The sequence below is a fragment of the Lates calcarifer genome, linkage group LG12 (assembly GCF_001640805.2).
Source record: "Lates calcarifer isolate ASB-BC8 linkage group LG12, TLL_Latcal_v3, whole genome shotgun sequence".
Lineage (NCBI taxonomy): Eukaryota > Metazoa > Chordata > Actinopteri > Centropomidae > Lates > Lates calcarifer.
The window spans coordinates 19,610,498-19,638,237 of record NC_066844.1 but is presented as its reverse complement, the minus strand read 5'-3'; the positions used below and the strand labels follow the sequence as shown (position 1 = coordinate 19,638,237).

Here is a 27,740-nt window from a genome sequence, read left to right as displayed (position 1 = left end):
TGCAGCACAGAAGTCTGAGGCAACTATAGTGGGAGTAAAGAGAGAGGAGAGAGTCGAGTGCACGGGACGGACACCGCTCATTTTAACAGTATAAGAAGGTGGTGTACTTGGACCTTGTTTGCAGAAACGTAATAGAAGGTGAGGAAACCTGCAGCGCAGACAAAGAGTTATTTTAGCGAGCTGCCTGCAGAGACACACAAACTTCCCCAACATCTGGTCTGCTGGAGGACGGGGCGAGCCGGAGTGAGAAACTTTTGGAGGCGGAGAGAAAACTATCTCCGCTGGAGAAAAAAAAAATGCATTGATTTTGGAGTTTTGGGGGCACCTACATGAGGAGAGGAGAGTTTTGGCGGTCGTGTAAAGTGACAAGAGTGGGGGGGAAGAGGACGGGAAAGGTCTCGGAGGTCGAGAAGTCCACCTGGAGCGGTCAGAGAATGAATTAGCCAAAGGCTCGGCTGCTCACAGTCACAGCCAGAGAGAAGGTAAGAAGTTGCTTTCCTTGTGCTGTGTTGTCCTAGATCAAAGCGAGTTATCGTGCAGTATAAACCCAGGCAGAAAAAGGATCCCCACCGTGGAGCTGAACACGGTCTGAGCATGCAGGGACTCGTTTTGGGAAAGCAGGGCGCAGACCTGCAATAAAGGTAAACAGAAAACGCCCGTTATAAACTAACAGTAACATCTAGTATGATTATGTTCTAATTTTAAGCGTAAATTTATTTCGACAGGAAGGCCTTATTGTTTAGAAAACACTGGCACAAGCGGGTAACAGTTTAAGCTAGAAGTTTGGCTCTGTTTTTGATTGTGCGGTGCGTTGCCTTCTCTTCCCCCGAAACTTTTCCTTTCAAACTTTCTATCGCGTTAAAAGTCTAAAACTAAAAGGCGAAGACATTTTAATGAACCAATCATGAACTATGAGGAAACTTCGCCTCCTCCAGCGTTTTCACAAAACCCTAGCTGTAGGTTGTCAAAACTTTTGGGTGGCAGTGAGTGCGAGCGAGTCGCGGGAGCGCGCAAACAGCTGTCCAGCTGAGCTGCTTTTGGCAAGGTAGGCGCGCGCCAAACACACGTTGGCACGTGACCCATACACTGAACTTGTACTGTGTTATTAATGAGTTATAGAACGTTCCCGGTGCTCGGTTCTGATTGGCTGCTCGAAACCTCTTGAAAACATCAGAGAAAACACACCTGCGACCTGACAGGCAATTATAAAGAAAGTCGTCCCGCTTCTATGTCGCTTAGCAACCATTTAGTAAGAATTAGAATTGGGGTAATGCGCCAAAAATAGCAGCCTATTGTTAGTGTAAACATCACAGATTCTTGTTACTATGTATTGCCATCATCGTCATCTTGGGTAATCCACAATATTACTCTTAAATGTATTATTAAGTTGTTTCACAATTACATAAAATATTTTACACGTCACATACAGTAGCTATATTTTATGTCTGCTTGTTTTAGGAGCTTTATGAATTATTTTCTTTCTTAAATTCATTTTTTATAAAAATCGGATTTCAGTTTTTATGCACTTTATGCATATTTTCTTGTAAGTCAGCTTGGAATAATCATATAAAAAGGTTTTGTAAATATGTATAACAATGTTTTGTTTAACTGCTCCAATTTTGTTGTTTTATCAGTTTTATTCTTTTTGAATTAATTACTTATTGTTTGACTTTTTCTCCACACTTCTTTTGTTACTGTACTTCTGTGCCTTTTTATGTCACACCGAAAGTGTTGAAATTATTCACCATGACTTGCTCCAACAAACCATCTTAGAACTTTGAGAAGTGTTGTATATAAATAAATACTATTATTATTTGCATAACACAAGTTAAAACACTTAATTAAAAGGAGGCTATGATTAGGCATTTCCGTTTCATGCGAGCAGCAGGCCAGTCTGCCTCTTCCTTTAGTGATTTTTAGAATAGCTGAAAGGGATTCATGCTGGTTCAAGTTGTGACTGACTGCACCTCTCCCTGTGAAGCACGGCCTATTGGCTTGTTGCTCAGTTTGAAAGACAATCTTTCATGTGACCCATGCTATCATCTTTATAAAAATATTTTTTTTGTCTGTTTGTTTTTTCTCCTCTCCCTGGTTTAGGCTCACTCCTTGGCCCCTCCACCTCCTCCAACAAGAGCCAGGCCCTATGTCCATGGATGAGGAGAGGAGTGTCCCTGCCATCTCCCCAGAGCCACCTGATGATGGGGACCCCAGTCCACCAGCTCCACAACCAAGTTCACATGCAACCTCCACCACGGAGAGAGCAAACAGCTGCCAAAACCCAAAGCCCTGTCCTAGTGAAGGTAAGAAACAAGTGCACAGAATTACACTGAAGTCTGGTGTGTAGCTGTGTTTGAGTATTTTTTAGAGAAAGAACAAGATTCTACAAATAGCTGTGCGATGGGTCTGAACATGCCTTGAATAGACTCACATTTATCCACAAACACCAAATTCTATTAAATAACATTTGGGGGGTTTTGCTGTGTTTGTGAATTATGACTGTAGTTGTCTCAAAAAAGAGACAGAAAGCAGTCATTACCAGATTAAGCCATTTATTATGAGAAAGAGTAGCTAGTGGATTAGTGCTGAGAAAGAAAACCTCTCAATGCTCCTTCATGCATGTGAACCTCATTATGGGAAGTTGACCAGTATGTGTGTGGCTATATAGCTGTATGTAAGGCACTTTCCTTTCTGTCAGAGCTATAGGAGACTGTTTGCTCAAAAACAAGAATAGCCTTTGTGAAAAGTGTGATTGATGTTAGTTTTCCAAAGTGGAACAGTCTTGAGACACCATTGCGTTCACAGACTGGTAATTAGCAATGGCAAGTGGTAGACACAGAGGCTGTGACCGTAACTCCCTACTAAATCCTAGAAAAATCATTGTGTGCTTTTGACAGATGTCGTAATGATGATTCATTAGGTCAGAGGCCTTCTCACTGACAGAAGCAACTGTTGTGTACTGAGGTGATTGGAGATTGGTTTGTGTGGGGGACATGCCTCCTTGGATCATCTGAAGGGGTGAGGGCCAAGTCAGCGTTGTGGAACGCTTAAACGCTGCAATAGGACTCCTGGGGATTTGGGAATGAACCTATGACCCTTCCCCTTTGTGTGATTGGTCATGGTGAGGGTTGACTGACAACTAGGGCAGGAACAGGAGGACGTGGACTCAACTTAGGGCGGCACTGCGCCTGAATGACTCATCCAGGATCAGCCACAGTGCTTCAAGTTACCTCAAGCTTCAATAAGAAACACAGCACTGACTGTAGATCAGAGCGCAGGTCCGATGGGGTAATTACGGTAGGTGTGGTTAACTTTTAAGGAAGTGTGCAGAGATTTAAGTGGCTTGTTGTCATGGGAACCTGCCACAAAAATCTTCAATGGTTGATGTTTCTTTTATTTTTTTATTTTTTATTTTATGCTTTGTTTTTTAAGGCAAGTCTCAACCCAATCTATTATGATTACTGTATTGAATGTGCAAAAACATGCACACACGCACATCTCCCTTTCTGCAACATTGTGGCTTACCATGATGAGTGTAAGTACAGCATCAGATTTAATGATAATACCTCAGAGAGGAGTTTTAGAGTTATTAAACAGTAGGTTTGTGCCTGAACATGTCCCTCGCGGCTGTGCTGACTTTACCTGTGCTCGCTCCTCGGGAAGCCAGCACAAAGTATAACTGTGGCTTCTCCCACTAAAGTTAGACTGCTTGTCTGGCTGACTGGTCTAATTTGTGTGTGTGTGTGTGTGTGTGTGTGTGTGTGTGTGTGTGTGTGTGTGTAGGCTGAGGGTAGGTAGGTGAGCCAGGGTGGGGAGGAGAAGATTGGTCAGGCTACCACTGAGGGCAACAAGGCTTTGCTTTCAGCGCTCTGCTTCACCCCCCACCCATCCCTCCGCCCACAGAGTGCAGGACTCTGGGACAACACAACAGGCACATAGATCCACCTGAGGCTTTCAGACAAACTTTTGCCCAAGGGTGCATTATTAGAACTTGATAACAGGTTCCAATGAAAGTTTTTTAGCCAAAAGCCAGATTTTTTTTCCTCCTGGCTCACCTCTAAGCTGTATAGCCCATGACAAATGTGCATTAGTGTCTCTTTTCCTGTTCCTGACTAACCCTGAGAAATTGGACATTTCATTTCACTTAATTCATTCAGCCTGACGTTCAGTTAGCCAGTCTCTTGTTGGGAGTGGGGTGCTTTGTTTTACCCTAACCGACTAGCAGGGAATGACATATCTTTCCCATCAATCTAATTTTCAGCTGACATAGAGCTGCAGTAGTGGTTGCCAGGAGCAGTTAACTTAATGTTTTCACATCAATCAAATAAAAATATTGAGAGTTGTTATTTCTGTAAGCCAGTTTATGCGTCAGTGTCATCCGTGCTTGTTGCCATTTTTCTGTTGCTATTTTCATGAATGTAGCTAGGTAACTAGCTAGCTTTGAAACAAGATGACGTTCCTATTATTAATCATACTTGCTAAGCTCTGACTGGTCAAGTGTTTCTCTAACTGGCAGAAACAGATGCCAGTGTGGGCTTTAAACTTAGAAGACAATATGTTTAAAAAGTAGCTTTTCTAGGCTTTGGGAACATCTCACAGTTGTTGAAGCTACAATATGCAAGTTCTGGAAGTCAAGCTAGCACTAGCCTGTGACTCCAAGGAGCACATAGTGACTGACAGCCGTTAGATTTGGCCTTGTCTGATTGGTTAGAAGGGTGAGGCTTGTTCAAAAACTTCATAAGGGAATATCTCTGCACCATTGCCAGGCTGCTTAATGAGTCTGAGTCACCCCTCCAAATTAAAATATGTTTTGGAGCATATTTCAATTAAAGATCTTTTAAAAATAGCATATGCCTTCTATAATAGCTGTCTGTGGTTAAATGATTTCTGGTTCACAGTAAATTTTTGTTGCAGTTCCTCGTTTGGCCACTGGGACAAATGCTGCCACATTATACTCAGGTTTTGTAATTGGTACTTTTGCCACAATATGCTTTGATACACTAGGTTGTTGCCTGTGAAATAGCTGATGGGCACAATATCATGAACATTTCTACTATCAAATGTCATTTGATGCAATAACCCTACAACAAATCAAGGGGATTTCTGGGATAGTTTCTGAAGCCATGGTTTTAATTATGACGATGACACAGCACCATCAACATGGGAGCTAGCAAATCACAACACACTAGACGAATCCAGAGAAAAAACTGTAGCCCCGTCATCACCCCATAGTGGCGTAGCGGGCTAAGTGAGGAGAGGTCTGCTCAGTCATTACAAGGCCATTGAATGGTGGTGCATGTGTTGACAGATGTGTGCCCGTTTTGCTGTTGTGAGTGTTGCTCTCACTCAGGCATTAAGATGCAATGAGGCTGTCTGTTTATACAGGAGCCTCTTACCACCACATGCTACACTTTCTCATTCTCTTTCACCACTGGCAGCTCTCTCACTCTCTCACTTTTTTCTCTTCCTCTGTCTTCTTAACCCTTGTCTCTGTTTATCTTTCTTTCTGTTACTCTCTGTATAAGGGCTGAACTATCCTTTGTTTTTATATAAAATTTCAGTTTGAAAGGGTGCACCTTTAAATTGCTATAGCCACAAGTTAAAGTATGTCTTGCATCATTACCACTGTCTTAAGATAAGAAGGGATGTTAAAGTTGTAGTTGGTGACTATTGATTTTGCAAGCCAAACTGCTAAGTATGGAAAGCAAATTTAGACAGCTGTAATTAATGTTTAAACGTTAATTAGCTTTAGACAGATTATTAATGTTTAATTTTGCAAGTTAACCAAACAAATTGAAATCTTGGCTAATGTTTGATTAATATGATCTCTGCATGTCAATCTTTACTTTTAATGCTCACCGAAGTTGGTATAGTCAAGAAAGAAACACAGTATGATTTTTATGTGTGAAAACATGAAGGACAGACTCTGTCTTCTTCCTGCTCAAAAAGAAAGCGGAGTGGTATCTTTCTCTAGAGAAATATTGTAGCATTAGCTGATTGCTAACACAAATACTCTGAATCAGGACTTCAGGATTCAGGGCTGTGAAGAAACCCATCCAGTCAATCTGTGGCGCTAAGTGAAAATTCATCAACAGTTAGGGGTAGTCACTTAGCTATCAAAACTTTTAGTAAACTACCTTGTCAGACATAACTAATCAGAAGTTTGTTTTTGTCATCATAAGTGGATAGTGATGTAGCTGCTGTAAATATAAATATCACTTTAACACCACTTTTGATTATATTATATGTACCTTCATTAAAAGAATAATTTGACATTTTGGTAAATATTTAAAGCTGTCATGTCTGTACACTACTGATGAAGCTGTCAATCAGCAGCCGATGTATAGTAATGTATCCTAGCAGAGAGGAACAGAGAGGAAACAGCTAGCCTGGTTCTGCCTACCAGCACCTCAGAAGATCACTAATCAATCCAACACAAAAACCGAAGTGTAAAAACAACAAATTGCCATTTTGTGGGCATTATATCTTGCTCAGGATAAGTTGCCAGGCAACCAGCAAAGACTCCAGGAATCTGCTGGTACCAGCCAAGAAACAGTCCGGCACATAACCCAAACCTTGTTGCCCAAAATGTCAAACTTCAATGTTAAGTTTACTCATCTCTGACTGACTTGTCAAAAAGAAGTAAGAAAAATTGCAATTATATTTTCCTTGAATTGTTCAGCTGTTTTCTCTATATATTTTGCCTCTGTAGCATGTGTGTGCAGGTTTAGATGTCAAATAGCATTTGTGTGTTCATCCTTGTCCTTTCCTATGTGAAATTATTCCTCTCTCTGTGTCACTGTCTAAATTTATTTTATCTTTCTCTTTCTTCGCTCCACAGTGTAGATGCAGCTATTTGCCTACTTGTCCCTTTTTAGTCCCTGAGGTTTGTTGAGGCTTGTGTCTAATTTGGTTTCTCACAGAGATTGAAATAAACTAGGAGCAGTTTGAGGCATTTTTTACAGCATATTTGAACTACAAAAATGAGCATTTTTTTCCTTCACCACCTCGCAAACATTTGAGAAACTGTTGCTGCTACTGCTGCTCTGGTGGCCTGCACTCTCTCTCTTTCTCTCTCTCACCAGTTCCTTATTTGAGTACAGTCTCCAAATCTCCATAACCAATGTCATAAACTGCTGACAGATAGTGTTGACATGATGTGATAGTACAGACTAGCGAGTAAACGGTCTGTCTCTCTGGGATACTTGAGCCAGGGGCCTGTTACTGTACATTTACTGCTGTGACAAATTTGATGGTTCCCTCCTCGGGTGTGTGGTTATTGTCTCTTCCAGTTTCAAGTCTGCAGTTGTGGCAGAGTTATATAGTCATATATAGAACCCAACCAATACCGCTTCATGTTGTTGTTGGAATGTGTGTGATTTAAAAGAAATCAAACTATACAGTATGCCAATACACTCTGATACTTTATGTTTTGATATTACAACGTAATATTGGTTTATAATATCAGCATGCCCAAGTGTACATTAGAGCATTGTATACATTTGTCACTATAGCTTGAGATCTCAGGTTGGAGTTTATTTATGCCTCTGCTGATGCCACTCTCTCCCTGAATGTGAAATCCTACTGAATTCTGTTTATCCTCTGCTGTTTATTCTTATTTCCATATGCTGTACATTACACAGTGCGTGCTATGTATCTGGTGTCCATGTTTAAAGACATTTCAGGCTCCTTGTGTTACATGCAGCAATATAGCACTCAGTTAGCAAAGCAGCTGTATTTTCCCATGGTCCAGAGGAATTTCAGAGACAAAGTAACACAATTAAATTCCCCTTAAGCCTGTTCAACAGCAGACAGTTTTTGTCTTTAATGAGCTTACACTGCTTCATTCTCTCAGCAGCTATAATCTCTGATTTTGGACATATTCCAGTACTGCACTCGCAGAGCCTCTCTATACAATGTGTGTGTTTGTGTGTGCGTGGTTTCCACTTTCGGCTGGATTGCAGCTAAACAATTGCCTCTTCTTTCCTTTTCTTTGTGTGTGTATAAGTGTGTGTCTGTGTGTGTGCATGGGTGTGTGTATTTGTTTGCTGGATGCAGATAGAAACCACACCATTGCTGTAGTTGTGTGTTCTTTTCTTTGTATTATCCCTCGTCCTGATCAGAACCTCCGTGGTTATGTGTGGTTTCAATCAGTTCCAGTCATTACTGCTGGCCGGAGAGCTACTACCGCGTCGTCTCCACTAACTCCGCTCTGCTGAACATTATTCTGCTTGGTTGCTCCTCACCTCATCTCACTGTGTCTTCTTTCCAGTTCTCTCAACTCTTATCTTTATGTTTTTACAGATGAGTCAGCAGGGTGTGAATATGTGCAACCCATTTTTGTGTGTGTGTGTCTGAGTAGTGCACTTTCAAGTAGGCCCGCAACTGCAACAAAATTATTAATCTTACAACAATTAACGAGTTAAGCATTTAGTCTATAAAATATTTAAAACTGCCTTTCACAATCTCCCTGAGCACGAGTTGATGTCGTTGCAGTCTTGCTTTTTTTGTCTAACCAACAACAGTCCAAGAACTAAAAATATTCAAATTACAACTATATAAAAATAAAAGCAGCAAATACTCACATTTCAGACACTAAGGCTAGTAAATAACAAAATTCCTTGTAATCAATAAATCAACAAGTATAACCAAATGAAGCTCAGAGACATGTCTTGAGAGTATTGAACATAGTTGCAGCTGAACATTTAACATTAGCTGTGTGATATAAGTTTTATCCATAAAATCATCTGATGCATTGTGGATGCCTGTTTGCTTTTGTCTGGTAGTGTTGGGTGACGGCGCACATGTACTGTATGTCTTTGCCAAAGGGATGTACACACCTAAGAGACCTCCTTTTCGTATACACATAAGAGGTCTGTGCTTCTGAAGGAGCGTTAGTGAAGCTGTAGAAACAGGCTTGAGGTGGTTTAAAAGGCAGCAGGTAAACTCAGCTCAGCTTCCCTGTTCTCTGTGAACCAGCGCTCCCCCCTCAGATATCGTACCCCGAGGAACAGCAGGCTGCACTTTCCCTCCAGGTGATTCAGGATCACGTGATTTGCTTGTTCATATAATCTGGGTGTTTGGGCTGTGTTCATGCTTACCATTACCCCCTAGTGAGATCCATATGTTTTTGCTTTAATGGTTAACTGTTTGTTTGCTAGGAGACTATAATTCCTCTGGATCGCCCCCCCTTTAGCGCCACTGACACGTGTACACACACCAAACTACAAACACACATGAACATGCGCATGCAGCACATGGACGCACATACACACACTCGTACACAGTCAAGCATGCACAAAGCAATACACATACTCATCCACACGTGTAAACACACAGCCAGATCTCCTCAGCGGCTCTTGATTGCTCTGGTCTGATTTGAATTAGAGGCTCATCTTTCTCAGATCTCAGAAATGGCTCTGAGGTCGAGCGGTTTGGTGGTTTGATGCTGATGCCAACACACAGTTGGTTGAAGGCCTGCTTGGATGGCACTGGGGGTTTGGTGGGGATGTGTTTAGCTCCAACAATCGTGGTTTTGAACGTTTACAGAGGGAGAGCTTTGACTGAGTCACAGGACCTACACACTTTTAACCCATAGTACTCCGTTGGCAGTAGAGATCTGAATGAGAATACATAACAGACTACTGTACTGGAGCATGGAGGGGTTCAGCTGACCAGGTGACTGAACACATATCCAATAGGAATTTACAGGTGTTGTATAGATAATTAGACACTAGATGTTAGTATACATTGCATTCTGTAATATTCATTTAATGTCCCACTACAATATTACACGATTTTTTGTTTTGTTAAATCTGTATTTCTCAGATCTAGTAGTAATGAATTCTTCATGACAATACACAGTCCTTTCCTTTCCCAGAAGTTTGCTTACACTGGGCTTTCGTGTGGCTTTGATAATGGCATAATTGCCCCCCCCAAAAAAACAGCTTCCAGAGAATGAGAGCAAAACAACACAAGAATGAGGATGAGTATAACCGACGAATGCCACCTAAAGCGCTTTGTGTTTAAATTAAATTAACTGATCACAGTATTTTCAAAAGCCTTCCAAATGTCTAAAGTTGTTAAAGTCAACTGTTGCCCGCCAGCACATGATGAAATATTAATTCTTTATCATCCATCGTCAATATTTTTATTAAATGGATACCAGCTGCATGAAACAATGGGTGATTATAGATAACTGATTGATCTTGATGTGTTACTTGATGAAATGATTATAGGAATATTATACAAAATATTTAAGTGGCTAATCACAAATATATAACAATATTTATGACTGGCTGACAGGGTCTATGCATTAATATATGGATGGAGTTACATATAGGTATATATACATATAGTCTTTTTGCTTGGATTTGTTTCGAAACCTTGTCACATAGAGTGTTAAGTCAAATAATAATGGATGGCTGAATACATAATAACAGACAGGCATATACACTGTATGCGTAGCCTATAACACACGGACATATCTCCAAACTAGACATTTGGCAGTATTGAGAGTAACAATTCTCACTAGTGGCTTTCATATCTGAAGCAGGCTGATGGAGACTAATGGATACAACATGGGCTTAAGAAATGGCTTCCACATGCAGGAGTCAAACATATGTATGTGTATGTGTGTGTGCAGAGAGCTGGTACTGGATATAGGAAGGTAACATTGGAGGATATGTTTTTATGTATGTGTGTTTGTGCACCACTATTTGATAGAACGGAAGACGAGGAAGGACTTCCCATCCCTTCAGGTCCTGTTTACGTCTCCTCAAACATAACACACACAGAAATCACACTACTGCAAATACACACATACACACACAAACTCATGAAAGTGAGGGCAAACACATGCTGAAGACACTGTTCCTCTTCATCAAGGTTAGACCACCTTGCATAACCAAATAGCTTTGATACACTGAGTTTTCTAAGAAAATAAAGATAGCGGTCTTTCAGGCATGCTACAGATGCTTGGAACTCTATGGGTCGGTGATATTAGTAGAGTTATCCTGTTGAGCCACACAAAATTATGGTTCTGTGTTTCAACAATATTACAAACGTATGAATCACAACTGCTGTTTCAATGTATATCTGTGAAGTCTGTTAATTCTTTAACTAGTCACTCTACATACTTTAATTTTTGTTTGTCATCCCTTAGTTGTTTTATTTTATTTGTCACAATATTTCAAATAACATTGTCACAAATTAAACTCAGGCTAAGCTCATATGGTCAGATGTTTTTGAATTTTGTGTAGGTATATATATATTTTACACAAAATGGTTTCACAGATTCATTTGAGTCATGACGTCTCAATATGAGAATTTTATCATAATTTGATCATAAGAAGAGACAATTACTAACAATACTGAAAAATAGCCCAGCTGTAATTTTAAGTGTACCACTAATTTGATATCTAAAATGGGAACTTAATTGGTCCTTTCTTCAATCAAACTAAGCCATTTCGATTTAGCATTCAGCCAGAGCAGATGATGATCATCTTACCTTTGTGGTACTAACAAGTTCATGTTCCTGCCTGATCCTCCATAAGTGCCATCTTTGCTTCTCATCATGTGTTGATTCTACAAACTACTCTCTAATCTAATCTAATCTCATGAGATCACTTTTTTTATTTTGCTGCTGAAAGAAAGTGCTTCTGTTATTTTGCATCTTTTCTTTTTGCTCAAAGCTCTCTGCTTACTTATTCATTCAAATCCCACAGCTGAGCTACTATTAAACATTAAATCTGTTTAGCTGTAAATGTGGGAATTAATCTATAGAGTTATGCCAAATATGTGAAGGAATTTATTTGTAAGAGTGCAGAGGGAATGTGAACTGGAGACGAAGAGTGTGAGAGTCAGGGGACAGGAAAGAGAGGACAGATAGAGGAGTTAGCAGGAGGGGATAGAGTAAATAAACATAGCTGGGAAGTGTTGAGTCCACGCACAGGACGTGGTTTGGTGTGTGTGTGCATTTGTGTGTATGTGTGTGTATGTGTGTGTTTATCAAACCCAGCTGGCTCCCATTTGCCCAGGAATGAGTCTGCACCTCTCGGAGGCCCAAGCCTGCCCTGCTTTGAAGGCCTCTGTGTAGTGTGTGTGTATGTATGTATGTCTGTGTGTGAATAATAACAGCTTCATTAGAAGACTGTATATTACCGGTGAACACATAAAACACCCAGATCCACGTATTTACTATATGTATATTACGTGTACGTCCTCTTATGTGTTCTTTTTAAACACACATGCACACATGTCCACTCTCAAACACAAAAAGACACCCACTCTCTCTCTCACACACACACACACACACACACACAAACACACATCCCACGCACGCACATAGACCCACACAGATTTCAGGTTTCACAAGCATGCACATAGACCCCTAAACAGTCCCAAGGGGTTGGATTTAACTGCTTCCAGATGCAAGTTCAGGACAGAGCACACACCAACACATACAGACAAAATCTTCTGCTTTGTTGAAGTCAGCAGAACTACTCTGTTTTAATGAATTAAGTGCTGGTGGATGGGAAATGACATGGGAGTAGACAAGTTTACTACAAGTAGGAAAACAGTTTGCTGCTGATGCACGATAATAAGAAAGAAAACTGTGAACCTGAATGACCTTCAAATACACTTTCTAACTGTTCCAATTTGTTTTAATGTCTGTCAATGTATTTATGTGTTTGTTTTGCAGATGTGGCCCACATCTATACTGAGCCCCTCATATTGAGGTCAAATGGCACCCCAGAAAGGCTGCAAGGCAATGATGGAGACAATTGTAACAGCAGCCTCTCACACTCAGAGCTTACAACGCCCAACAAGAGTATCACATGTGAGTAAATAGCACACCACCACCCCCCCACCACCATCCCAACACACACACTCACACGCACACCCATTGACACATAGAGACACACATGCAGAGAGACGGGTGAGAGTTTTATTTCCATTACCGATCACTGCTCTGATGAGTCACATTGTCCTGACCTTTAACAAATACATTTGCACACCCTGAAGAAATAGGTCAGGTAATCATTCACACAGACAGAAATATCTACATTGTCAGCTAAGTAGGTTAAGTTTCTGATTTCTGAACATAAGCAAGTCTGCACCCAAATCTCCACACTTGGAATGAAACACCTTTCATCCTCTTTTCCACTCTCCTCTACTTCTTTGCATTTTATTCTCTGTCTGTCTGTCCTTCTTGAGGCTGGGATTGTTAGGCTATCACCATGACAACGCTAGGTAAGTGTGACTGGCACTATGAATTTGGCTTCCATTACTCATTACTTTGTCCTCTTTAATTATTTAAGGTTCAGCTGGACATCTTGGCATTGGTCAAATAAAAATGAATCCCTTAGATTTGATCAAAAGAGAGCTGAAGTCCTGATGTCAGATTAAGGCCAGCTTGTTCCCCTAGCATCTGCAACTCAGTACAACCTCTTGTTGAGGGTTTCTTTCATCAGTCCTTCTGTAAAAGTAAAATGTGGTTCTGGGGTTTACTGACCATATTCTAAAATTGAAATTGCTTTTAGGATTTCAATCATCTTTGCTTTAAGCAAGGTTAAACAACATTTAATAGGATCACATAAAAACAACAGCTCGCATCAGCGAAGCAATATGCATATACATTATCATAATTGTTTCTCTCTTATCTCCCACTTCCACCATCTCAGCTGCTCTACTGGCTTCAGTCAAGCTTACATATGCCACCTTTAAAGGAGCAGTTAAGTTTTTCTACATAGACAACGTTAGCATTCACAGCTTTTTAGTTACCAGTCAAGAAGAAACATTGTGAGGTCAACATCAAACTTCATTCCTTTATGAACAAAGAGCTGCCAGCTGTAGAAAGCAACTGCAATATTTTGCTTTTAGTTCAACTTCTTCTTTTCTTCTGCTGAAGTTAGCATGCTAACCACCTAGCCTGGGCAGCAAGTCTCGTCACTTTTTGATTGCAACTCACTGTAGCATCCAGAAGAAGTAGCGCTGCTCAGAGGGCATATCCTAACCTCTTATATTGTAAAGGAAATGATTGTTGAAGCACTTGACTAGCAACCATCACAACCACCTGCTCCTGGCAAGGAACCACATTTGGCAGCAGAGAAAACTGACAAATGGCCCCTTTGATGGCCTTTTAAAACAGAAATATTACATTATTCTAAAAAAAACTTTCCTGTCTGGACAGAGGAAGTGAACCACTGCATATACAGTTGAGCATGTCTCAGGGCTAGATTTTTAGTAACTTGTATTATTACAAATGTCTGTGTAATTTTGAACAAAGCTTTCTTACTTCTGTAACAGAAGCCAGAGTTTCCGCTCTCACTTGAGCTCACCGTTTGATGTCAGTGTTTATTCCATCTGTGAAACTAGTTTTTGAACCAATCCACCCTGAAATTGGTTCTCATTGCTGTAACATAAAATAGCTTCTTGGCAGTGGCAGTGGACTGGGAAAATTGCAGGTGGAGAGATGAATGTGTTTCATATTGTGTGTGCTTTATTTACACTAAGCTTTTCAAGTCTAAACTGCTTCCCAAAATCTCCAGCTGTCCAATCATTATGCTCCCAAGTGGGTGTATCACCACCTCCCCACCTCAATTTTGCTGGTGTGGAGCGTCACAACACCTGAAATTTCTCCTTTCCAGAGTCATATCACCAACTGCCACCACCCATTTCGCTCCCTCACATGACTAGTCCAGTGGTTATGTGTCAGAGAGCGAGTCTCTTACTCTCCTTGATGTGCAGTCGCTCCAACCCTCTGTATCAAAGCCAAAGGTTACGCAAGTATGCTATGTCATTACCCCACCACATATATTTTTCTTGTTTTCACTCCAGTTTTAAATAAGTAGAATCTCAACCTAATTCTTAAACTAGTTCTACTATGTCATTTATTCACATAAAAGACCAAGCTCCACAATAATAACACCCACAGGACTCTACCTACGTTGTCTCCATGCGTGGCCACTAACCCGAAAACACTGTAAAAGTTTTAAATGCACTAAAGTGGTCTAAATCTGTCCTTCCTGTCTTTCAAAGTAAAGGAGGGATGGTAGGTGTGAATGAGTGATGAATGAAAGGAGGAACTGAGGGGTGAGAGGAAGGTTGAGCAAGCTGACATGTGAGCATGTGTTAGAAAACTATGAGTGTTTTTCCTGGAATCCAGGGCCAGCCATGGGTGACAAGCACAAACACACAAACCTGCCCCGTCATAATAGCTAGTTTGCGGTAACTGAAAAACCAGCAGTTCAGTCAGGAAATTGGATAAGTAGGTGAATGCAGTGTGTTTGGAGCTGAGTAGGTGTGTGAATTGTCTGCTGTCTCCATCTATGTTTGTGCCTCTACCTGTCCCGTCTGCTGGCTGTGTCTATTTTTGGCCCAGGCTGGAGGACTTGGAGGTTTGGGTCAGATTTTCTCTCTCTGCTTCATTTTACATCCCAATAAACCCACCAGCTCCATATGCTGTGCAGGGAGGGTTATGCAACTAACAGTAGGGCTTGGACAAAATGTACCGCCATGCACACCAATCCTCACATGTGCCTCCTCCTTTCATCCATAGCTTCCTCCATCTCCACCTTATACAATCACACGTGTGTTCACAGGACTTGAACCAACGCAAACTAAATAGTCCTAAGTTCTAAACTGTATCCCTTTCTCAGGTGAGCACAGGCGGCTTATGCCTGTTTGTCGGCATAATTATACGTCTGCCTCTTTGACTCTACAACATCTGTCTATTTTGTTTTCATCTGCATGAGTTGGCTCGTGTGTGTTTTGAGCGCCTCATAAGACACCAGCAGCCTGGATGCAGTTTAAATACCTCCTGCGTCATCTACAACCAATCAATCAATCATCATCTGTTTCTGTGGCTACATAATGAGTGTGAAGACTCGTTGCGAAATAGCTGTGACTCAAGTCTGTGGTGAGGTCATGGCTGGTGTGACATCTGTAAATGTGTGCGCGAGAGTGTTTGCGAGGGAGAGGACGAGGAAACAGAAGCAAAAACTGAAAAATCCTCGGTCCCCGTGTGTTCTGTCTTGCAGTGATGACATCAGAGCTATAGTATGTGTCTGGCCCTGGGCCTATGACAAGCTGTCTGAGAACAATATGCAGAGCAAGCTGTTAACATGTGTGAGTGTCTGTTATGACCCGAGTCGAACACACACACACACACACACACACACACACACACAAAGCATATCCTCCCTGTCAGTGATGTCATGACCACATGGCTGTCTTTGACGTCACAGTCACAGCAGGATACACATGTTCACAGATGTTTAACTACTCACACTCCGGACTCATGAGGAAACAATGATACATGCAGTTTATCACTGACAGGATCACAGCAGCATGTATGACGTTCCACCATTGTTTATTTTTATCAGTTTCACTAAACGAGATCAACAGAAACGACAGCCCTTTTTATGCATCTGCGAATGAGGGCATGAAAGTGTGTGTTAAGGGAAATGCTGAGTGGAGCTGTTTGTTATTATCTTGTCATCAAAGGGGAGGGGCGTGCAATGTGTTGTTAGTGGGAAATCTAACAGGACTGTGACATTGCCTTTAATTAGAAACCAGTCACTGTGCTGAAACAGTTTCCATCTCTGTTGCTCTGCCCTAATTCTCTCTTTGCTTCTCCCTCAGTTTTTCTTCTTTCTCTGACTCTCTTCATCTTTTGTTGGTCACATTTAAATACACACGCTATCAGTCAGATAATGGTTAGAGCTGTGTCCTGTCAGGGGTCATGGGTGGATGAGGTGGTTGGTTTAGGATTAGTGTTGCTGTGTGTCATACTTTTCTTGCATGTTCACTGCCTTTTCCTCTTTTCTTCAAAATACAGACCTAGCCCTATTTGGATATTTTGCACACTGTTTCCATTCATTTGTCAGGTGAAATTCACACAAATGAGTCAAATGTTGAAAAAAAAAAAGTGAATTAAGTGTTTTTCCAACAGCTGGGTTGAAGTCAATGAATAGTGTTTGTGAATGTCAGAAAACCACGAAAAGTGGAAGTTTTTCCAGAACTTGTGGGTATTGGGCAAGTTGTTGTTCTTCTGCGTCAGCTGATGTCATATTTCATGTTTTCATGCAAACGCAAAAAACAAAGAAATGAGTTTGGCAATTCGCAAAACAAAATACAAAGGAGTAATGCCCATGAACATCTGTGTTTTTCCTAGTTTAGAAAAGGCTCTGCCACAAACATGTGGAGGCACGAATACATCAGTCAACTTGCAATCAGTCAACTCTTTGAGTGCTGAGATACTTTGATTTTATTTAGACTATTATATGTAAATACTCTTCAGGTGGTTGAGTGTATCAAAGTAATTTGCCTCTCATGCTTTTATTTTGATGTAAGATTATGTTAGCAAATGACATTTAACTGGATTAACAGACTCTTCCTGTATTCTGTAATATTTAACAAACCGTGAAACTTTGACCAGTGAGGCTAGAAACAAACAGATCACTGGCAAAAACATACTGGTAACACAACATGAATAGTTTATATCATCATTTCAGGTAACTGACTAAATTTCATGGTTGTTCTGTCCATTGTCCAACATTTCACAAATTGTTCACCTTAAATGTTAAAGCATTGCATACAAATTACAGTAATCCAGAGTTGAGCCTAATGTAGAGGCAGAGACTGTGCTGGTGTCTCACACACACATGCACACAGCAAACAGGTGTGGCTTGCCCACCATTTAGCTCACAACCCCTATTTGATAATAACATAATTTGGTTAATAAACTGACTATTTTAGGATAGTTCTGGTTATTTTGACTGTCATCAATGATCATGATTTACTGGGTTAAACATTTCCTTAAATACATTACTGAGTCTTTGTCTCTCAAGTACACCCTCAGGGGCCAAAAACAAGTTCCAACAACTGAATATCAAAGTCCTTTTAAAATAATAATAATAACAATGAAATCAAACATGCTTATTATATCTCTGCCTTTGAATGTGTCTACTGCACAAAGGAGGTTATTGTCATAGTGCATACTATATTATATGTATATATGTTGATCAGTATGAACTGCCCACTAGGTAAAAACCTTTAACATTAATTTTATATTGGTAGTTCATCAGCATCATCAGTTTTACACACTAATACAATCAGTTATACTTACAGCAACAAGAAGGATCTGTTTTATTTCATTCTTGTTGATATTGACTTCACAAATACAATGTACAAAGAGTTTTTGGCATAAATACACTAAGTACAAAAGTAAACAACATGTCTGAGTGGAAGCAACAAAAGTACTGTGACAATGACAGAGGATCAAATGGACTTTAATAACTGAAATGCTGTGATAAGCATTTCTGGAGCTGGTAGCTTTGCTGCGTTAATTTGAATGATGAGATGCCATATGCTGTTAAAATGGCTAAAATTCTAAGTAATTGTTTTTGAATTGAAAGAGGAGAATAAACATGTATTTTTGGCCATAGTTGAGTCACACTCTGTCTGGCTAACACCTCATCTTGAAGCAAAAATGCTTTCACGTGACTATTTCAGTGGGTGCAGCTAAACAAGCCTCATTAAAATTGTAGTGTTGTTTGGAACGCTGTGCAGCGGCCAGAAATGTGGGAACTCTCATTTGAAAACTGTTTTAGATAACATTTTTACAACAGCAGTTTATCATTTTCCCATTTCACAGTTTTAGTGCCTCACACTAAGGCTTTGGCCCACAGTTAAAAACAACTCTAACTATGCACAAAAATCCCAGAGGGAAGTCAGTGGGTAAGATGCTTCTGGGAGATCTGGGTTGAATTATAGATACTTCAGAAATGTTTGAGAAGATTTTGAAATGTTGTGCAAATGTTGTGAAACTGAACTGTTTTGTGCCACTTGAGATAAGCCCACATCAAGCTTTGTTTTTAATTGAATACATATATATGTATATCGTTAATGATATATTATTACACTGTGAGCAATAAAAATGCACAGTTTGCATAATTTTTTTTCAACATCATACACTGAGATATTTTGCTTCTGTTGTGCTTGATGACACACAAAAGTGTGCACATGTGTGTATAGTTAGTAAGGAGGCAAATTTGTGGGTGCGTGTATCTTCCATCCACCCATACGTCCTCTCTCACTGCTTTGCTGATTAAGATGTGACATACAAAACATCTGGTCTGATGAAAATACTATTTCTCTGCAACTTCAAGACTTTATTCTCCAGTCTATAGTTCAGCACTTTCAACACTTTGACCTACAAAGACAGACAAACTTGACCAGAGCAGACGGTAGGATAAGGCAGCTGGAATGGAGACAGACACAGTTCAGTCATTCTGGTGACTCATTCCAGCAGAGGATAAGTAGAGAGAAAGAGATGAACAGAGCAGTTCTCTGGTCTGTGAGGGAGGTGTGTAAGTACAGGGTAGCTGAGAGACGCCAGGAGAGGAGAAAGAGGTAGAGGGTGTGTGAATGTGGGGTGGTGGTGGTTGGAGGGGGGCTGCGCTCCTTTATTCAACTGATGGTGACTCACTCGTGCTCGCTCGCCGGCAAAACACATCTGTGCGGACTTACACACATTATTCCGGAGGTCGTGGGACCCCCAGTAGCCTGCACTGCTGTGTTAGCGCCACACACGCACACTCTGCGGTTTCCCAGTCTCATCATCTTAATCCCACACTCATTTGGCTCTTTATTTGCTGTTATTTTTAACTAGCTCCCACTGCTGAATCATTGTGTTTATGAGTCACACCCATGCATCCTCCTGGTCCAAAAATGCCCAAGCAGCAACCCATTTCTTCTACTTTGTTCTCTCTCTTTCTCACTCCATTTTTCTCCTTTACTTTCTTGATCTCAGACAAAGGGACCTTGTGTTTTTTCTGTGTGTGTGTGAGTGCGTGCGTGTGCATGAGTGTGTGTCTGCACGTGTTCTTGCATGCATATATTTGTGTATGTGAGTGGGCCTAACCTCAAGCTCTGTTTGGAGACAGTCCTGACTCCATGTCTCTCTCTCTCTCTCTCTCACTCTGTCTGTCTGTCTGCCAGATCCGCCTATATTCTGTGTTCACACACACAGAGACACACCACAAACTCACAAGTATGAATTTCTCAATCTCCCAATCCCCTGGAGGACAATGCAAAACTAGAAGGAATACTGAAAAGTTGTGCACAGTATCCCTCCCCTTTCTCTAGTTCCCTTCTTCTCTTACCAACCTACATCCTGGCCAGCTCAGGGTGTTAAAATACAGTATTGTGCAAAAGGCTAAAAGGGAGCAACCGGGAAGAGAGACAGAAAGGGAGAAAGGGAGGACACAGAAAGGGAAGAGATAGACTAGGGGAGAAAAAGAGGAAGAGAAAGAGCTATAATACAGGAGAGCAGCAGGTATTGACTTTTGACATACTTTGGAGGAGAAAGTATCTCTCCTTCTCACTAGCCTTGCACGTGCATGCACGCCTACACACTCATATACACACACACACACTGGCCCCGTAGGCTGCCAAACATCTGGAGCAAAGTTAGAAAACGCTGAATGAAAGAATCTTTAATAACACTGGATTGGTTGTGTGACCACGGCCATCAGCCAATCAAAACAGGCCTGGTTGGGTTATCTGTCTCCTAGCGGTTATCGAACGGACGCTTTTATTGCCAGTCGTGTTTCATAGCTAGGGCTCAGGACCACACTATGTTTGCCTCTCAGTGCAACCATGTGCGTGTGTGTGTATCTGAGAGGTACAGAGTTTCTCCTTTGATTTTCTGTGGGTCGGTTGCGCTCTGTGCATAGGAAACACCACACCTCTACACACCATATGCTTTCAAGTCAAAAAAATATTTAGGGCCTCAATAGGATGGTATTAAGTACTACCATAATATATAAAAACCAGGCTTCCATTTTATTCTTCTTTTGAGGGTGCATGTTTGGTTTGGCAATGGAGGTGTGCTTTTCTGCCTCCCTAATCTCTAGCAGAGTTGTTAGTACTCTGTAGCAGTTGGAGGTAAAATATACCAAGAGGTATAGTGAGCAAGGATTTTTTTAAAAATGTACATTTGCTCAAGTGTTTGTAGATAACTATAACAAACTGCAATCTTACAAAATCATTCACTGTGGTGATGCGTTTTTCAAGAGACAAAAACTCCTCTCTTCCTGCCTCACACTCTTTTCATTTATCCTGTCTTTTCTCCCCGCAGTCTCTTTCTAGTTGTGTAAGAGTCTAGACAAGTAGGATCAGGGGTCAGCTCAGTAAATACATAGTTCTTCCCATGAGCCATTGCCTTTGGGGTGGGCTTTGTAATTGGACTACAATTTCCCAGGGCCTCACCCCCTCCATGACGCTGCATCAGCACAAGCATGCACTCACACCGAGAGGGGCCTCAGTTGTGCCTCAGAGCTATACACTGATCATGTGCATTATGTGCACGAGTTGGCAAGCCTGCTCACACAGATGTTAGCACACATACACTCACACACACTTACACACGAACAATAGAAATATTCAAATCTCAATATATTTTATATTAAAGCTTTAAAACGTTGTATATCCTGTCTCTTGAAATTTTAAAGGGGCAATCCAGTCATTATGTACTTTGATTAAATTGGGAGACCAAGAAGTAGAAGCAGAGATATTGTGACTCTTAGGTACCCCAAGCATGGATTCAAAAGTTCCAAAAACACTGGATCTTTTTGCCACAGAGCAACTCAGTAGTCTTTGTTGCTTAGACCCTCCCTGTCTGGAAAATGTCTATCTTTCAAACTCCAAACCCCAAGTTTCATAACACAGACTCTCTGTTAAAAACCTAAAGTTTTCAACCCGAGAGTTTCTCTTACACAATAAATGCTAATATAATAGGCTGATAACATAGACACCCAACAGGAACAGCACAGATCTGAGCTGAAGTGAACTGATTTGAAGTTGTTTAGATTTTAAAAATGTCTTCAGCCTGTTGTAAATGAATGTCATTTTGTCCTTCACCAGCACAACCAGCAGCCAGATCCACGCCCATCCACCACACCCAGCCATGTCGGACACAGCCCAGCAGCCAACTACGCAACGGAGCCAAGCACCACTCACACACACACTGTCCGCACCACACGCACACGACACATGCACTCCAGTCCAACGGAGTCAGGAATGGGGGCCCTCACGACCATCCTAAGCTGGGCTCCCTCCCAAGAGGTGGCTCATCCACCTCCTCGTCCTCTTCGGCGGGACCCAAACACACCAAGAAATTACAGTCCAACCCTTCCATCACCTCCCAGAGCAGCAAGAGGAGCAAGAGCAGCTCCAAGAGCAACAGCTCCCAGATTCCCACAGAGGCACAAGACGGTGAGATACAGATACTGACCGAGAGGCTGGGGCATAAAGAGGGGGAGGGATAGATAGCAAGGTTCAACAACAACACGCTTTTTCCACTTGTCTTGTCAGAGTAAAAGATCAGAATTCTACTTTCCTGTGGCAGATTTTCTCTGACCCAAAAACCAACAAAAGAAATGGCCTCTTAGTTCATTGCTTTTATCCACTCTAAGATTGTAACATTCATTTATAAATCAGAATCTGAAGGAGATATTGAATTTTTGTCACTCCTAACGAGCAGTCCTCTACTGCTTTAAAATCCAGGTTTGTTCTCCCACATTTTGTCATGGCTTGAGTGGTTGTCTGAACTTTTATGCCTTTAAAAGTAAGCAGGCTAGATCCATCACACTTGAGTTGAATGGTATTTATCATTTTCAGCTCAAGGTAAGTGTGGTAAGGGGAAAAAGTCAGCCTATTCTTTTCACTAACTTGAAATACTAGACTTAAAAGTGCACACTGTCCTGTCTTCTCCACGACCAAGTCTGATACTGAGAACTCAACAAAAAGGAGAGTGGGTGTGTGGTCGAACAGAGAGGTAAAGACAACAGGCTTATTACCAAGGGACATGTGGTAAGACCAGGGATTTGTTTTTCTTACTCTATGTCGTAAGTCAGTGTGCTAATGCCACCAGGGCATTGGCAGTCCTGTCTCTGGCCTGGCACTGAAAAGAAATGTTTTCTTGCAAAGTAATTATTCAGTCACCTATCACACTGACTGCAATTTTTTGTTGTATTGACATGTGTAAATACGTTTCTGTTCCCAAAGCAAAACTGATGAAAACACAAACTGGTTATATCACTCGCTTCACTAATTTCCTCTGTCTCTCTCTCTCTCCCCTGCAGACTGCTGTGTTCACTGTATTCTGGCTTGCCTCTTTTGTGAGTTCCTAACTCTGTGTAACATCGTGCTGGACTGTGCCACCTGCGGCTCCTGCGCAGGGGATGACGCGTGTTTCTGCTGCTGCTGTGCGACCGAGGAGTGTGGCGACTGTGACCTGCCCTGTGACATGGACTGTGGCATCATTGACGCCTGCTGTGAGTCTGCAGACTGCCTGGAGATCTGTATGGAGTGCTGCAGCCTTTGCTTCTCCTCCTGAGACCCTGGCCGCCACCACTGCAGGGGGGAGGGGCAAAGTAGATGCCTGCTACACACTCCTACAAGCCCAGGAACAACTTCGACCAGTGTTCTCATCGGAGCTGAGAAGCGCTACACACAGTCTTTGTTGCCTGGGCTCTGTGGCTCACACTATATTGGCTGGCCTAGTTGGCTCCACAATATGTCCAATATTTCTTACAGGGTTTGCCAAGCAAAAGATGTGATCTAATGCTGAGAGCAGTCACTGGTGAACTCTTCCTTCCTTTATTGATCAAACGATGGGACAGGAACTTCCCCTGCTTTGTCTTTGTTGTCGGTCCATTGCTACACAGCTGGGCGTATGGTGCAGAGTGAGTTCCAGCTGTGGTCCGCAAGAGTCTGCCAGGCTGTGCAGCCCCTGGACCCTCACTGAACAAGCTATTATTACAATGGAGCCCCTTGTGCCGTCTGAATGACTGGAGTTCTCCAAGCATGAAAAATGACCTCCAAAGGCAAATGAGAAAATGGCTCCATTTAACCGGATTTTAGTGTTTCTGTAGATAAGAGCAGCAGCGTAATGGGAAAATGGACGCTCAGATCTCAGTAGAAATGTAGTCTGTCCTCCTGTCCTTGGCAAGGTTAAAGCCTTCCAGTTTGATCGCTTACAGTGGCCTTTGCGACACACACACACAGTCCAAGTGGTGTCGAATCCACCGCTGTCTTCGTCCTTGTTGCAATGTACAAACTAGAGAAAACATTAACGGTGGCTTGTGGCAATATTATAGACAGATTTCTTTTGATAATATGCATCTCACTTAAAGGACTCATTTAGAGAGGAGTCACAAGAGCGTCATGCATCAGCCCAGAGATGGGTCTCTTTAAATGAGTACTGTAAGTGTTGGACATCACAGAGCGAACGGTTGATAGCATCGACAATGGACATATTCTCTACTCAAACATGTGAAGGGAGAGAGCTCTTAATCAAAAGTCTCTCCTCATTTAATGTTTCACATTTTGTTTACTTTTCCATGTTTTTTGAGGGGCTTTGACTGTATTCAGTGAATCCTTCCTCATCCGATTGGTCAGAGCTGGAAAAGGACTGGTAGAGGATTGGAAGGCATCATCTCCTTTTTAATACATTTCATTTTCCTTTGTCATTCTTGCTATGTGAACAAATGGCCTTGGCTTGGCTTAAGGCCTGAATTTTCAAGTAGATTCCTCGCCTTTACCAAATCTCTATTAATCCTTGTTTTGTAGATTTTAGTTAAGATATTTGCATTTCTCCTCTAATGTGAAAATCACATTTCTGTGTTATCGGGTTTCGCCGGGCTCTCTGTAGAGCAGACATTGCTCAACATCTAATTTAATTCCTTGAGTGAAAATCTCACAACATTATGCTAAGATAGATCCATATGCTCGTAGTATGAATGGTACACTTTTGATAACAGGCCCGCGCTCTCATATGCTCAGACGCATACCTTCTCCAACCCAATACCTCTTGAGATGTCACCTAGATCTGTTGTGCATTTTAAAATGACTTGATGCAAATCTCTGTCCTCTCTGATCAAATACTGTTTGTGCAATCCTTTTCTCTTGGAAATACCAAAGAGTTTTCCTCTTACTGGACCTTAGTTTCTAGACCTATAATTACTTGTACATAGAAGGGTTTTTGCTATGCTAATATGGCTGTGGTTGATTAAACCCTATTTTAAGGGCTGAAATCTAACACTGTTGATGATGAATATACACTACGGCTGTAATCGACCTGATAACACAGAAGCAGAATACGCAAGTTTTGGGAATTCAGCTAATGCAACTTGAGAAGATAATATGACTCCTCGTGTCTGTTAATATCAGATTGGATATGTTTCATATCTTGAGACATGTTCAAACTTAACTGAGACAAAATCCTGGAAAGCCCTGGAAAACAATGCAATTCTTTACAATACAGAGAGATTTATGAAGGGAGAACTGGATTGTATACTGTTACGTATAGAAATTGTAACAATGTCACTTTGTTTGATTTACAAGATATTCAAGTGCAGATTCTGATGAGGATGATGCTTCATCTAGGCATGTGCTTTCTGTCACCAGACCAACCTTGTCACAAAAAGAAGTATATCGTGATAAATATCTGCTTTGTGCGCAAGGTCAAGCCATTTGAGTTTGAAACCAAAAGAAACACTGCATCGTTACAAATAATAAAAACAGCTTTGTACCACTGGAATGCAGTTTGTACATGTACATAGCTACAGAGCCAACAAGCTAATGTTAGCATAACTGGCCTCCACTGTTGACAATGGCACGGCAGAGTAGCCAGCAGTGTTAAAATAAACAATTCACCTTGCTATTATGCAAGTTACTTGGTCAAGCAAACAGGAATATTAATACATATTATCATATGTTTCCCTCTGGCTCAATTTACTGCTAAAACAATAGGTTCACTGTTTTTAACCCAACCCAATTGACATGTTGTTTCCTATCATTTATGACTGTGCATAACCACAGCCTCACTCTAGCTCAAGTTTCAAGACTCTTGCCACTCTGCTGCAGCCTCTCACTGGGCTCAAACACTGTCCAAAGGGGCGATGTATGAGACCTTCAAAATCCAGCTCTCGTAAATGGGAAGCTCACAGACAGGCTTATCCGTGGTCTCAAACCTTGGTTTCTATTATACTGGATTTTATTTTGCTCAAATTCCTGCTGTAGCTGGAAAAATAAAATCAACAATACCTACCTGTAATAGAAAGCAACTCTCTCTTTTTTTTTGTTTTTTACCAGTAAATCATTTAAACATGTCTGGCCCTCCTTTGCGGTTCCCACTTTCCAAAAGTAGCTTCACCAGGTTTTTTTAAAAGGTAAAAATTCTCCTTTTGGACTGTAAAGTGCAGTGAGAATGTGCAGCAGAGTGGTAAGCCTGTCAATGCTAAAGCTAAGTTGTGCCATGCTGCATAAATCATGTGAAACAACATTTTTATAAGGTCTGGGTTGAAAAACAGTGAACACATCATTTAAATTTAATTTAATAGTGTTGGAATAATTTTTTTATGACTTAGTCATTAAATACTACTTTATGTCTATACTGAGAAGTGCTTCACAACTAGTGGAGAATAGAGGCAGTTTGGAGGCAGAAGAAACACTGATTGGTTGGTCTGATGATGGAGAACGCTATCTAGACATAGACAGTCCCCAGATGAACACTAGTCTTGCACCTAGACCATTCTCTGGACTCTAAAAATGATTTGGAGATGTGGATTTGATGTTGTGTTTCATCTCATTTCCAGATATGTCCCTTGTTTGTCCCTTGTCAAGCTATCAGAGCAATACTGGAAGAAAACACTAGTTTCATTTCAATGATTTCCATACTCAGTATTATCAGTATTTTTGTTGGATTACCTTGACCACAGAAATTTCTAACTGTTGACTTTTGTAGATTTATTATGTTATTACGAGATGAAACTTGGATATTGATTTAAAGGGCTGGCCACCTCTGCTAGTAGCCTGAAAGTTATCCTAGCCCAGCTGAATTGTTATTAGACTGTAGTCCACTATAATGTCATTTTGTTTACACTACCCCAATTTAATGTCAATTTGAATTGCAGTCCTGGAAGTCACATTAAAATCTCTTTGTTTAATACTGAATAAACAATGTGAACTCCAGGCTACATGTATCAGTCTTTCTTTCTTTTCACATAGCCTCCAAGGTAATTACATTATGGCCTTATTACATTATGGTTACATAAATACTCCTGTTGTACTGTAGTCTAGTCTATAAGAAAAGCTATCTGTGCAGCAGTCCCATGAAATGGATCTAATGACAACATAGAATTGCTTATTCATCATCTGGACAGTGTAGAATTACCAAAATTTCAAGATGCAACTTTTAAACATTTGACCTCCCCACATCTGGCACATGTACATAACTTTTTAAGATTTTTTGGAAGGCTAAATATATCTACTACAAAGGAGAGAACACACCGTATCTGAAAAGCAGTAAAGAATCACCACTCATTATCACTTTCTTCTCAAATTTATCTTACTTTCTTTGTTTTCTGTGCACAGAAATTCAAATGTATTTCGAATGGTGAACTGAAGAGATCAGTTTTCATGGCTGCTCTTTACTTGTTCTCTCTTTAACTCTGTATATGACAGCTGTTTTGCCATTGATTTAACAATGACAAAATGTCTTTAACTATAGAAAAGTCTCACTCCACTCTTATGCATACATTAATTCTTCAGTTTAAGTAAGCAAAGTATATCCAGCACTAAATGTTTAGGCTCATGGCCTAACAAGGGAAATAGATACTCTACACTGTCATACAAACTATGCCATTTTCTGTTATTCCTAGTCTTGTCAT

General features: G+C 41.0%; 1 protein-coding gene across 2 annotated transcripts; it reads left to right on the top strand.

Moving 5' to 3' along the window:
• mdfi (MyoD family inhibitor) lies at positions 1–27,042 on the top strand. 2 transcript variants are annotated; one of them, XM_018685858.2, is made up of 5 exons: positions 1–482; positions 2,098–2,300; positions 12,701–12,838; positions 21,931–22,281; positions 23,151–27,042. In XM_018685858.2, the coding sequence occupies exons 2-5, from the start codon at positions 2,144–2,146 to the stop codon at positions 23,402–23,404; spliced, it is 900 nt and encodes a 299-aa protein (XP_018541374.1). In that variant the 5' UTR covers positions 1–482; positions 2,098–2,143; the 3' UTR covers positions 23,405–27,042. The 2 variants fall into 2 exon arrangements, with proteins under 2 accessions (XP_018541374.1, XP_018541373.1); XM_018685857.2 differs by having other exon boundaries at positions 1–641.
• Positions 27,043–27,740: the final 698 nt, after the last annotated feature.

Bases quoted from the DNA above. Each gene is read 5' to 3' on its own strand.
- mdfi (XM_018685858.2), top strand. From the start codon at position 2,144: ATGTCCATGGATGAGGAGAGGAGTGTCCCTGCCATCTCCCCAGAGCCA. The intron at 2,301-12,700 runs GTAAGAAACAAG...TTTGTTTTGCAG, and splicing joins AAAGCCCTGTCCTAGTGAAG to ATGTGGCCCACATCTATACT. The intron at 12,839-21,930 runs GTGAGTAAATAG...GTCCTTCACCAG, and splicing joins GCCCAACAAGAGTATCACAT to CACAACCAGCAGCCAGATCC.